Source organism: Natrix helvetica, assembly GCF_964273705.1.
Source record: "Natrix helvetica genome assembly, chromosome: Z".
In the NCBI taxonomy this organism is placed as follows: domain Eukaryota; kingdom Metazoa; phylum Chordata; class Lepidosauria; order Squamata; family Natricidae; genus Natrix; species Natrix helvetica.
Genome location: NC_138554.1, coordinates 25511298 through 25525643, shown reverse-complemented (window position 1 = coordinate 25525643; position 14346 = coordinate 25511298). Strand labels below are relative to the sequence as shown.

General features: G+C 42.9%; 1 protein-coding gene across 3 annotated transcripts in view; it reads right to left on the bottom strand.

Moving 5' to 3' along the window:
• Positions 1-13352, bottom strand: part of PTPRH (protein tyrosine phosphatase receptor type H) — a 70180-nt gene extending 56828 nt beyond the window's left edge. For all 3 annotated transcript variants that reach the window (XM_081933223.1, XM_081933224.1, XM_081933225.1), the window contains exons 1-2: positions 13246-13352; positions 3488-3521 (exon numbers count right to left, since the gene is read on the bottom strand). In XM_081933223.1, the coding sequence (XP_081789349.1) occupies positions 3488-3521; positions 13246-13296 (85 nt within the window). In that variant the 5' untranslated portion in view covers positions 13297-13352. The remainder of the gene's footprint in view (positions 1-3487; positions 3522-13245) is intronic.
• Between the last annotated feature and the right edge of the window lie 994 nt (positions 13353-14346).

The window sequence follows — 14346 nt, the reverse complement described above, 5'->3', positions numbered from 1 at the left end:
ACACTTCCACCACAGAGTTCATGTCCATCACATATTAGTCCTCATGGACAATACCACGACCAAGGCACACATAAACAGACAGGGGGGAACTTGTTCCGGGTCCCTGATGCAGGAATCCAACCTGTTGTGCCAGTGGGCATATTCTCACCTGTCATCTCTCAGGGCGGAACTCACCTGTCATCTCTCAGGGGTCTCCAACATCCAACCAGACTGGCTGAGCCGGACAATGATAGATCAGGCAGAGTGGACCATCCATCCGAGCATCTTCCACTGACTGATACTATGATTCGGCCTCCCAGTCGTAGACGGCAGACAACAATCAGGTACCCAGGTATTACTCGAGGTTCATGGACCCCATGGCAGAAGGAGTAGATGCTCTCAGATGCCAGTGGCCCAGGGGTCTCCTGTACACATTTCCTCCCCTTCCCCTCATTCAGAGGGTAATTCAAAAAATGCTGGAGCAGGAGGCAGAACTCTTGCTGCTAGCACCGAATTGGCCACGCCGGCCTTGGTATGCCGACCTAGTGACTCTGTCAATCTCCACCCCATGGCACATCCCATGGTCTCTCCTGTGTCTACACCAAGGTTCATTTTGTCATCCCAACCCCCAGTGGCTGCAGTTAACCACATGGCGATTGAGCAGCAAGCCTTAACAGCCGATAACATCTCCCTTGACATTATTGTTACTATTCAGGCATCACGCAGAAGTTCTAGTAACCGCATTTATGATGCCACGTGGTGGACTTTTGCTCTGTGGTGTTTCAACCAGACTGTTGACCCACTTAGGGAATCCATTCCGCAGATATTAGACTTCCTGCAGAGGGGGCTTGATCAGGGACTTACCCCTAACACGCTACGCCGACAGGTGGCCGCTCTGGCCTCTGTTCTGGACGGCCTGGCATCCAAACATCTGCCTTCTCATCTCTTAATCTGGAGATTTCTCTGTGGAGCATCCAACCTGCGGCCCCCTGTCATACATAGATATCCGACTTGGGACTTGCCTTGTGTCCTAGAGGCTTTGACTTCCGTGCCCTTTGAACCTATGGGATCCACTTCTTTGAAACTGTTGTCCTGTTGTCCTCCAGACCGAGTTGTCTTAAGACTGGACCCGACATTCATACCGAAGGTCAATAGCTGTTTCCACCGAGGTCAGGAGTTGACCTTACCTGATTTCTGTCCGTGTCCCCGTCATGAGAGAGAGCGCAAGTGGCACACTCTTGATGTACGTCATGCCCTCAAGAGCTACATCAATTGCACAGCCTCATTCCGCCACTTGGAAGCCCTCTTTATCTCTTTTCATCAGGCCTCCTTGGGTACCAAGGCTTCATCGTCTGAGACGCTGGATAAGAGCCTGTATTAAACTGTCTTATGAACTTCAATCCATACAGGTCCCTGCAAACATTACAGCTCACTCTACGCGCAGCGCTGCGACATCTGCGGCTTGGTCCACTCAAGCCACCTTGGAAGAAGTCTGCTGGGCGGCCACCTGGGCATCTCCCACAGTCTTCATACATCATTACAAGTTGGACAAGTACACATCAGCTGACGCGGCTTTTGGGCGCAGGGTGTTGCAACAAGTGCTTGTGCCCCAACGGACCTTTTTTACAATTTCCCACCCTAGTGGACAGCCCAATCTTTGGTACATCCTAGTCTGGCTTCTGTCTACGATAACAGGAAAATGGGCGTTGGTTCTTACTTGATATGATCATTTTCTGGTAGAGACAGCATCCAGCCCTACCCTGGTATGGGTCACGCGAGGGGATTCCTTGTGCGGAGGAGAGATACAGTGACTGTGGACTTTCACTTTTTGCTCACAATTCTCACTTGAGTCTACGGTTTTCCTTCATCTGAAACTGGGGAGGAGCCACAAAGGCCCAATTACATCATAAGTGTAGACTCAGTCCGATTGGTTAATGGACGGAGCATACCCAGTTTGGCTGCTGTCTCTACTCTACCAGAAAATGAGCGTATCGGGTAAAAACCAATGCCCCATTTGAAATCATAGAGAAGCATTAAATTGGAAAACCTATTTTTCCTTGGGATCAACCTGAAAATTTATGCCCACATTCCTGCCCCATCTGTAATTGGATCATTACATCATAGTGTTTGCTTGTATTCATTGATTTATGTTTTAGTTTATATGTATATTTAGTATATGTGTATACAGGTATATATAGATATATTTAGGTTATACATATATTTTGTGATGATGCTTATATTTTGGGGTTCTTGGGGGTCTCTGAGCTTGCTTATTTTCCAGCAGACATTTCCTACCAGTTCTAGTCCTAGCACTGGTCATTTTGCCTAGTTTGGGTAAGGAAATATTTGCAAGAAAACAAGCAAGCTCAGAGAGCACCAAGGATCCCTCATTTCAACCCTGAGCTGAAAATATTCTCCTTTATTGATATGTATATTTATTTTGCAATATAGGATTTTAAGCCAGCCAGAGTTGCCATGTGGTAAGACGGACGGCCAATAAGCAAACAATCAGACAGATAGACAGACATTAAGAATCTCAGGGAAGAGAAAGGGGCTTGCAGTGGCTTCAATGCTTCTTCCTCTTATACTCATTCCTTCCCTTATTCAGGGTTAAAGTGCATTTGTGGACACGCAAGTAGCAAGTGAAGCTTTTTTTTAAAAAGCGGCAATGACGTAATGGACAAGCTCTTTTATGAGATAGCAAATGGGGCTGGAAAAGTATGTTGGTCTGAGCAATTCCTGACTGGGCGATTTATAGCCCTAGTAAAATAAAGAGCAGCTCATGCCTTTCCTGCCTCACATCTCTACCTGTAACAGTTCTTGAACATGTGGCAAGGTTCCAAACACACGCAGCCACTGGCTGATATATTTTGAAAGTGTCAGTGGAGGGGGGTAGTGTATCTGTGTAGTGTCTGGGGGTGCAAGTAGGATCTGAAGCCTCTTCAAAATAGACTCCTTAAAACCCTCCCGTAAAACGGGGGTTTGGATTATATTGAGGGAAGCTGCGCCTGTTGAATTAGTTTGACAGCTCCTTTGAAAAGGCAAAGAAGCCTCCTTAGGGTGGGTTTGTGTGTGAGGGTGAAGCTAAGAAACAAAGCAAGCAAGAGAAGGAAGCCTTTAAGATGGATGGATTTCAATTCCTAGGATTGTAGATAATATTTATAGCCCAGGGTTGAACCAGGGGTTCCCTGGTCCTCTCTGAGATCGGTTGTTTTCTTGCAGATCTTTCATTACCCAAGTAGGTAACATCATCAATGCAAACCTCACTCCCTTCTAGCACTGATGATGTTATCTAGCTGGGTAATGAAATGTCTGCAAGAAAACAAAACAAAATTCATAGAGCACCAGGACCACAAATTCCTAGAATTCCCTCAGCCAGTATGCATTTGGACACTGCTGGCCAAGGGATCCTGGGAGTTGGAATCCACGCATCCTAAAGTTGCCAAGGTAGCGAAATACGGCCCTTGACCTTGAGAAGCAGCATTTCAATTCAGTAACAACAACTTACCATGTTGGCCAAGCTGAAGGAACAGCAGCAGACCCTGCAAAGGAATGGTAGAAGGTTAAACGTGGGCATTATAGGCTTTGTGACCACTCGGTAATGGGTTACTGTATAGTTTCCCATGAAGACCTGTCTTGTCTTCATATTGGGAACTGGCTGATTGTGGGAGCAGCCTTTCATGCAAATTGAATTTGCTCTCTTTAATGCCATGAATGGGAGCTCGGCCTGGCTTTCCATTATGCTTTATCTTCAGTGTTCGTTTCCAGCGTTGCTAATAATACAGCTGGGTTATTGTTCCTGCCTTGCCCAGAAGAAAAGGATATAATTTTAATGCTCTGAAGTATATTATTATCATCAGCCCAAATCAATTCACTGCTGGATGAAGAACCTCTTCTTTGAACGGCAAGGACCGCAATCTGCCAAGCTGACCTGTGTGGGTTGGTTAGACTTAGAGCATAGATGTTTTCTGAATTCCCCGGCTAGAACGGAGAGAGAATGACTTAACCCCAAGTCGCCTCATTGGCTTCCTGGGTCCCAGTACATGCAGACCTCGACTTAACGACCACCGTAGAACCCGAAATTTCTGTTGTTAAATGAGATATTTTGTTAAGTGAGCTTTGCCCACTTTTATGACCTTGCTTGCCACAGTTGTTAAATGAATTACTGCAGCTCATCAGATATTATCCCAGCTGTTAAGTGAATCTGGTATCCCTGTTGGCTTTGCTGGTCAGAAGGTCATAAAAAAGCTTTGGACACAGGAAAGGTGATAAATGTGAACCAGTTGCCAAGCATGTCATTTTTGATCACATGGTTGTGATCAAAAATGGTCGTAACTGTGAAAAACAGTCATGTCCCTTTTTCTCAGTCCCATTATGACTTTGAATGGTGACTAAATGAACTGCTGTAAGACGAAGGCTACCTGCACCTTAATGATATGTGGGAAAGATTAATCGAAAAGACACTGCTGAGGGAATGGTCAGATAAGAGACAACATAGCCTACAACTAGATAACGGCTGAGGCAAGAAATTTAGAAGTGATGCTCCCTAGGTTTTGTGGACTAAGGAGATGGAAAAAAGGTTGTACTTCCAAACTTGTAAGACTGATCTTGGCCTTACAGGATAAATCAATATATAAACTAGTACAAATCTCCCCCATATTTTCCCCCTTTACTGCCTGAGAAATTAGGGAGGGTCTCTTCTGAGCCTCTTGCCCTGATCATTGTTCAGCTGTGGGTTAGGTTGTCCCTATCTGACCATTCTCTTAGCAGGATCTCTTTGGCCATTCTCCTAAGACCTTAATGGAGAACCTATGGCACGGGTGCCACAGGTGGCATGCAAGCCGCGGGCATGTGAGCCGTCGCCCCAATTCAGTTCCACCACGAGTGCACGAGTGCCTCCTGCCAGCCAGCTGATTTTCCAGTCTCTGCTGTGAATGCGGGGGGAGGGGCAGGGCGCATGCGGGAGATGTGCGCACATGCGTGCAGGAAGGGTGGGATAGGTTGCATACATCTTCCACATGCACCCCACCCCTCTAGCAGGGAAGCCTGATAGGCCAAAAATGGGATGTGGGGGTGGGGCACACACCGGGGGTGGGTGGATTGTCACACGCACATTGCATTATGGGTTGGGTGAGGACACATGTGTGTGCGCTTTCGGCACGCGATGACAAAAAGATTAGCCATCGCTATCCTAAGGTCCTTCTCACATACCATACAACCACTCTCATAGTCAAAGCAACAGAGAGATTGAATGATGAGACAGGGTGCAGTTAAAACTGGGTACAAAATTAGATGGATTTTAAAAGAGTTTTAGTTTTGATTAAGCATATTTTCTCAGGATTCCCCTTCCCTATTTCGCTATACAACTCTTTAATATGATGCTAATAAAAATAAAAATTAGCATAGTAATATATAAAACAAACTTTTTTAGCCTGGAACAACTGATGTCCCTGAGACTGTTGCAGAGAAGTGTGCTTCGGGTGTAGCTTTAAAACATACTGCTAAAACATTTTCCTTTTCTTCTTTTAAAGTTTTATTAATCAGGCTTAAAAGAGGGAATAACAGAGTAACAGAGTGGAAAGGGACTTTGGAGGTCTTCTAATCCAAATTCTTGCTCAAGCAGGAAACCCTATAACATTTCAGATAAATGGTTCTCCAATCTTTTCTTAAAAACCTTCAGTGCACCTACATCTTCTGGAAGCAAATTGTTCCGCTGATTGTTCTAACTGTCAGGAAACTTCTCTACTTCTAGGTTGCTTCTCTCCTTGTTTAGTTTCCACCCATTGCTCCTTGTTCTGCCCTCAGGTGCTTTGGAGAATAGCTTGACTCTGTCTTCTTTGGGGCAACAAAACATTGGAACACTGCTATCCCTAGTCCTTCTTTTCATTAGACTAGACATACCCAATTCCTGCAATTGTTCATTTGTTTGTTGCTAATCTCTGCACTTTTCCTAGCGTCTCAGTATCCAGACCAAAACTGAGAAAAACCCACTGGAGTTTATCTGTATTCATGTGAGAGAGGAGAGAACCTGAAACTGGGTGTGCAGCGATATAAAAACAAAATTCTGATGTCAGATCAGTGTTCAAACAATAGTTGCTTTCAGTAGAAAAAGGATAAGAATTCCCTGTCCAGTATATACTGTAGGAGAAGAGCAGACAGAGCGAGAGGGCGGAGTTCAATGCATCATCAGTTTAGAGTCATTGCTTTTCCACAAGTGCTCAAAGTTCAACCTCTCCTGGCTTTTATTCACCTTTATCTGGTAATTTAGTGTTGCACTTTAGTTGACTCCATTCTTGTACATAGGCTTGAATAAACCTTCTACAAGTAGTCCTCGACTTACAACAGTGCTGTTCTGACCAATGCTTCCTGAGAAAGCATAAATCACAATCTTAGTCCCCAAAACCCCTCTTTTATTTAGACGGCTGTGAATTATGGTCATTCACAGCCCATAATGATTCACAGTCTGTGAAGATTCCGGCAGATGTCTGCTCGAGTTGACACAGTCTTTCAGGGTAATGTTGATAAGCACCCACCTTTATCTCCCTTGAAACATTGCCAGAGACCTAATTGCCAATTAGTTTTGCAAGGCCAAATGTAGCACAGAGTCAAAAACGACTTCTCAGAGCTTGAACCGACTATATGAACTAATTGCTCACGTCCGTTTGCTCCTCTTTTATGTCTTATGGGAAGGGCCAATCATCTCCAAGCCTTACTCCCGAGTCATCCTTTTTGTCTTAATTGTTCTTGCCTTAGGGCAGCTCTGCGCATGGGCACTCGGAACAGGCTCACATTGTTCTTCTGCCTCGCTGATGTCAGACTCCAGAGGCTCTGGAGGCAGCACATCACTACCTGATGGCCCTGGCCCCCTCTCTGCCTCCGACGCAAAACCCTCGTCCGAGCTTTCTGCAGACTCCAGGACTGGCCCATGCTCCTCCCCAACCCTCCTCACTGCCCGGTTCTACTGCCAGCTCCACAGGCTGCCGGCAGACCACAACGTTCATTTAGTGACTGTTCAACATTACAATGGCATTGAAAAAAGTAACTTATGACCATTGTTCACACTTAGAACCATTACAGCATCCCCCATAGTCAGTGATAAAAAATTCAGATGCTTGGCAACTGATTTAGACTTATGACGGTTGCGGTGTCCTGGGGTCATGTGATCCCCTTTTTGCGACCTTCTGACAGTCAAAGTCCATGAGGAAGACGGATTCACTTAAAGACCAGTTACTAATTTAGCTGCAGTGATTCAACTTAACAACTGTGACAAGAACGGTCGTACAATGGGGCAGGACACTGCAACCATCATAAATACATGGCTGTTGCTAAACATATGAATTTTGATCAGGTGACCAGGAGGACACTGCAACGGTCTGAAGTATGCAAAATTGTCATTAAGTTTCTGTTTTCAATGCCATTGTAACTTTGGTCAGTAAAATATTGGTTGTAAGTCGAGGGCCTATCTGTGATACATCTGTGAACATCATAACACAGTTATCTGTAGGAACTCCCTCTCTCTAATACTGTAAAATAGTATAAACAAAATAAATAAATAAAAATAATTTCCAACCCATAAGCTCCAATGATTTTGCTACATTGCTGACAGGCTTGTAGTCTTCTGGGATGGAAAATGGTAATACTAATTTTTAAAATGCAGCCTCTCCCTTCCTGCCTCCCTCTCCCTCCCTCCCTCCCTCCCTCTCAACAGGAAAAAGAATCAACTCTACGGCAAGCATGGAGATACTCCTGTTGCTATTTTAATGCCTATGAATTATGGAATAAAGTACCCTCAAGTAGACTGAAGGACTTTAGTAGGGGGGAAGTCCTTTTAATACTGAATTACCTTTTTGTTTTTAAAAAAGAGCTCATGTCTATCAGTATGATCAAGCAAAGCTAGTCCAGGGCTTATCAAGACCATAACTTACAATACGTTATATAATTCCTTTTCTTGGTTGCTGTGTAAAATTTACACACTCACGTCCCTTTCACAGCCACAGACTCACACCTGCCTCTCCAGGTGTATTTGACCAACTGGAGGTTTTCTGAATGGGGGCTGTTTTCATAAAATAATAACCACCCAAACCAACATGAGTGAAGGTTTATAATACAAACAGCTATGTACAGTAAATTCTAGCAAGAATTTTGCATTTCCTGCAATTGCTTCTTTTTATTCAGCGTCTGTTAGAAAGTCCCTAAATAAGTACAAGGAATAAAAACCCAGAAGAGGATTAAAACTTTCTCAGAAATGTCTACCATGGATTAATTAAAACAACTGTTTTGTTTTCTGGTTGTTGAAGGTTGTTCTTGAAGCTAGAAAACATTCAGACAATACAGGCTGTCATCAACTTACAGCAGTTCAGTTAGTGACCATTTGAAGTTACAACTGAAAAAAGATGACCATTTTTCACACTTTGGTGCATCCTCATGGTCACATGATTTACAGTCAGATATTTGACAATTGATTCATATTTACTACAGTCGCAGTGTCCCAGGGTCATACGATCATCTTTTGCGACCTTCTGACCAGCAAAGTCAACGGGGAAGCCAGATTCACTTAACAACCATAGTACTAACTTATCAACTGCAGTGATTCACTTAACAACTGTGGCAAGAAAGGTAATAAAATGGGACAAAATGTACTTAACAGCTGTCTCACTTAGTAACAGAAATTCTGGGCTCAATTTTGGTGGAGGACTACCTGTATCACCATTATTTTCAATTCTTTCCTGAACTATTGCATTTAAACACATTGATTCAGATTTTTTTTAATGAAGACTGCTTTTACTGTATTTTTCGGCATATAAAATGCACCAGAGTATAAGACGCACCAAGATTTTGAAGAGGCAAATTAAAACATAAGTTTTTGCACTCTGCAGACCTCCATAAAAACGATCCATTTTTCATGAAAAAGGGCCTGTTTTTTGTCAAAAAAGGGAATGCATAGCCTTTAGGAGGCTTGTAGAGTGCTCCTGGGACTGGATGGGCTGCCCACCCCCCCAAAAAGAGCAAAAAACAGCCCATTTTTTGTGAAAACGGGCCCGTTTTTTGTGGGGGAAAAAGGGTATGCATAGCCTTTAGGAGGCTTATAGAGTGCTCCTGGGGGCTAGGGAGGCAAAAAACGGCCTGTTTTTCACTCATTTCTGTTCTCCCCAGCCCCCAGGAGCACTCTATAAGCTTCCTAAAGACTATGCACGGCCGTTTTTGCAAAGTGGGTGGGGTTTCAGGAGGCCAAAAATACTGTATTCAGTGTATAAGACTCACCCAGATTTTCAGCCTCTTTTTTGAGAGAAAAAGGTGCGTCTTATACTCCGAAAAAATATGGTAATTATAATTCATCCAAATTATTAAGTATTTAGTGGAAGTGTAGGATGCAGTAGCTACATTTATCTAATGGATTCCAAAGATCTTAGAAGAATAGCTGTGTTAGAAATAGGTGGGAAAATCCAGGATATTTTCAAACCTTGATTCTCCTTACCTCAAATGTTGCTGAACTACAGTTCCCAGCAATTCTGGCCGGTGTGATCAAAGGTAAAACTTGCCAGAAGTTTTGTTCCCCAATACAAGTAGTCCTTGACTTACAGTCGTTCATTTAATGACCATTTAAAGCTACAATGGCACTGGGAAAAGTGACTTATAACTGTTTTTCACACTTACAACCATTGCAGCTTTCTACAGTGACATATTAAAATTCAGACGCTTGGCAACTGGCATGTACTTAAGACAGTTGCAGTTTCTGTGGATAATGAGATTGCCTTTTGTGACCTTTTAACAAGCAAATCAATGGGGAAACCAGATTCCCTTAACAACTGTGTTACTAACTTAACTTAACAACTGCAGTGACTCACTTTAACAACTGTGGCAAAAAAGGTCATAAAATGGGGCAAAACTCACTTAACAAATGTATCATTTTGCAACAGAAATTTTGGTGCTCAGTTGTGTTATAATTCAAGGATTACCTGTATTCACTCATGTTAAACTTATTTAACTTATTTAACTGATTTGCTAAACTCATTTAACAACTGTCTTACTAGCAGCAGAAATTCTGGGCTCAGTTGTGGTCATAAGTTGAGGACTCCCTTTCTTAAGAGGTTCACAAATTCCTCAGTCTGACTCTTACTGGCATCTGTCTTCTGCAGAGATGAAAGGGTCTCATTTTCAAACACATTGTTTCTTATTCTGTAATGGAATGTGTGGATGACCTTGGGGGATGTGGGAAAGAAATGCTGCCTAGAAAATAACTAGATGAGACAGGTAGAGTTCTCTAGTTGATTAATAGACAGAGAAAGAAATTTAGGAAAGACTGCCCTAATTGTTCAGATGGTTAAAAACAGTAGCAGGTTAATATCTCCGGATTGGCAAGATTCTGTTAGTGTAGTAATGTAGTCTTACATTAAAGTACAATGAGCTCATTTGTCATGTTTTTGCCTGTTGCACCCAGGAGCTCTGATCTTCTGAATTTAGCCCAGAAATAGGCTGTCTCTACATTGCCTTGGTATTTCAGACCATTCATGAAACTATAGGAGCTTCATTTGCAAACATCTGGGAGTTTGACAACTGCTGGAAGCCTCAGGTCATCAGTAGTGAGAGATGCTGGCAGTTATAGTACATAGGTTTATTTATTTATCACTAGCTGATAACCCAGCGTTGCCCTGGTATTTATTTATAAGGGGGAAATGACCGGACCAAACGTAATTTCTAATGTTGGATTTTCCCCCTTACCAGAGGGAACCCCCTTGGGGAGTACTGCGAAGCTGCTACCATGGCAACTCCATTGCACTGTACAGTAGAAGCCATTTTACAACAGTACAGTAGAAGCTATTTTAAGGCACAATAGGCTGTATCTTAACAGGGGCTGTCTTACCCCCACAGTATTTGTTTCCAGAGAGTAAATCATCTGTTATTCAGAGCAACTCTGGGTGGCTTATAGTGCAGGTTGCCTCTCCCTCCCCTGACGCTCTACTCATTGCCTTATTTTATTTTTTTATCTATCTAATCTTTTGGAGGTGAAATTATGTTCCATCATGCAACTGTTACTACAGAGCTTTAGTGGGAAGTTCTCACTGCTTTGTTAGAAGCCAGATGAGTTGTTTCCAGGAGAGAAAAACAGGAGGGTGGAGGACTAAAGATTTGCATTCCCTGTAAACTCCCACTGAATTATTTGTTTGATCATCAAGGACATATGCGTTGTTTCTGGGAGTATTAATCCCAGGTGCATTGTGTGTAAATCCATTCAAAACAAATTAGGGGGTTAGGAGGACAGGAGGCCACACACTCTGGAAATGCCTTTAGCCTGCAGAGTGTTTGTAGCTGCAACACCTTGAAAAGGGCGTTAAAGGAAGCATAATTTAGCTTAATTTAACCAAAGGTTTCCTTTGAAACTTAAATTACTTCTTTCTAAAAATGCTTTTTTTTTGGCAGCACACACAGAGAGAAAAATCTAATTTACACACATAATAGTACAGATAGTTCTTGACTTGTGACTTATGACCACAAATGAGCCCAAAATTTAAGTGAGACAGTTGTTAAGTGAGTTTTGTCCCATTTTATGATCAACATTTTCGCTACCGGTTCTCCAGAACCTGTCAGAATTGGCTGAATACCACCTCTGGTGGAGATGATGGATAAACTCTGGCTTATGGTTTTGCTAGTTAAAGACCAGAATAAATAAGACTGATTGAAAACAATCTCTTGCATGGTATAGGGAAAATTAGTCAGCTCTTACAAGTTTACTCAATGAAGCAGAACTGAAGACTGTGCAGCATTATATAGGAATCCAGTTGCAGAGTTAAGATATTCCTTCTCCATAGCCTAAGATCGTTGGTTACCCCTTGATTCGAGGCCTTATTATTTCCTCTGAACCCTAACCCAAATTATGAAATGATGCTACTCACAATTAACATCATGCTAGACAAGGTCTTTAAATTAGCCATCTCGGGAAACCATCAGCCGTTTCTCAATATGAATAAGAACGAAGCATTTTCATGGTAGAAGCAACTGAAATATAAATCCTTTCACCCAGAAATAAATCCCAACCACAGTAAGGTGCAGGGATGGGTGGGCAGACAAGAGAGCTACGCAACATTACAAATGTAGTCATTCTTCAAGAAATTGGGCATTTCAATGAGTCGAATGATTCTCTGGAAAATATCAGGATTTGGCCCTCCATCTCCACATCGGATAACCACATAATATCACTTGCCATACGAGAAAGTCTTTTGATTCAGCTTTTCCTGAAAATTTAGCTAACTTGACATTCTTAAACAGTTAATTGCCCTTCAAAATTCACACTTTGCTGAATGTTGCAATGTGGTTTTCTAGCTAGTGGAGTAAGAATTAATACAAGTAAGTCCTCAATTTAAGACCACAAGTGAGCCCAAAATTTTTGATATTAAGTGAAACATCTGTTAAGTAAATTTTGCTCCATTTTACGACCTTTCTGGCCACAGTTGTTAAATTAGTAACATGGTTGTTAAGTGAATCTGGTTCTCCTATTGACTTTGTTTAGCAGAAGATAGGCAAGGGGGATGACATGACCCTGGGACACCAACGGTCATAAATGTGAGTCAGTTCCAAAGCGTCTGAATTTTGATCATGGGATCAAGGGGATGCTACAACAGTCGTAAGTGTGAAAAACTGTCATAGGTCACTTTTTTCAGTGCTGTTGTAACTTAGAATGTTCACTAAGAGAAGTGCCGTAAGCCGAGAACTACCTGTATACATTGGAGAAATGGACATTCACAAATGTGCATACGTGTAAAAATCCCCTTAAATCTTGTTTCAATTGATTGCAAAATCATCATCATCAACATATTTGCACACAGAATCACCTGTTAGCAAAGCATGAAAGCAGAGGTGTAAAGCCCTGGAGAGGAAACAAAGCCAAACCAATGCAGAAGTGGAAAGAAGCAGATTTAAAAATTACAGAAATAACTCTCTAAATGAAAGATTGGTTGGAAGCTCAACCTTCTTCTTAAAGGCTGGCTGGGTATCACTTTAAGAAAGAGAGGTGAGGGCACAGGTTCTTCTGCTCTAATTTTACCTGTTCTCTGCAATGCCAGCAATGGAAGAGGGTCAGTAGACCAGCCAGGAGATGCCCAAAGAGAGTGTGGATGTGGGAGAATGCCCAGCGATTCCCAACTCACGGTGCTGGCCTTAAATGTAGATATCCAGTTGGTTTAGGTATGAAGTAGATAACTTTTGATATAATGATACAGTGCATAACAAAGAGCAGGTGGTTTCGAATTTGCTTGTTTTTAATTCACTTACCAGCACTAGGGAGTGACAGCTTCCTCCTAGAGAAAGAGGACTAGATGCCATCAGATAGGCAATTCCCAGGGTAGGAAGCCCCCAGAGCCCACATCCCAACAACCTGCGACTTCTAGTTGATCTTGCTAACTTGCCAAGCTCTTTTCAGGTCCTGTATCCTTCCTTTTCTCCCACCCAGGAGGAAGTGGTCTGCCTGGAAAACAAACCCACACGTACAGTTTCCTTTTTGGCCAAATGAAGTCCCACCCCTTTGATTGGAAAGAAGCACCAATGGAAGCATTTTTTTGTCCAATGCAAATTGGAGCTGTGGGCAGCTCCTACATTCTAGGTGGGACCTCAGGGAGAAATGAGATCCATTCTCCTGACACACCATGAACAGGATGGTGGCGATGAGGATGAGAAAAGGCATTAACCTTGCTACTGCCATCTCCTCACCTGCTATCAGAGGTGTTATTCAGCAGGTTTGGACCAGTTCTGGAGAACCAGTAGCGGAAATCTTGAGTAGTTTGGAGAACTGGTAAATACCACCTCTGACTGGCCCTGCCCCCATCTATTCTCTGCCTCCCAAGTTCCAGCTGATCGGGAGGGAATGGGGATTTTACAGTATCGTTCCCCTGCCACGCCCACCAAGCCACACCCACAGAACGGTAGTAAAAAAAATTGAATCCCATCTCAATGTATGTTGAGGAAAGGCAAATGCTGGATGAGTGCATGGGACTCCGTGTGAGTGAGTTCATGCATGTGTGACCTGAACCCACCACCTTCCCCCAATTTATGATCTACTACCCCTCTCAAGCCTTCTTTCAAGGGTTTCATGAAAACCACTACCTCCCCATTCCAAATGATGTTGTCTTCTCCTAATTCCCACAACTCCTAATCCTTTTGTTTGGGATTAGAATAGTCCTGCTCTTCTGAGGCCAGTCAACTGAAAATGAAGAGAACTGGAATCACACCTTACAGAGAACCTCTAGAGGTTCTCCTTGCTTTGAGGGTTGTTTTTTAAACATTTATGAGGCTGCACATTTTTAAAAAGCTTTTTGAGAAAAGAACAGGGCTAATAAGTTAACAAGAGACGTGGTGGCTAAGTGGCTAAGACGCTGA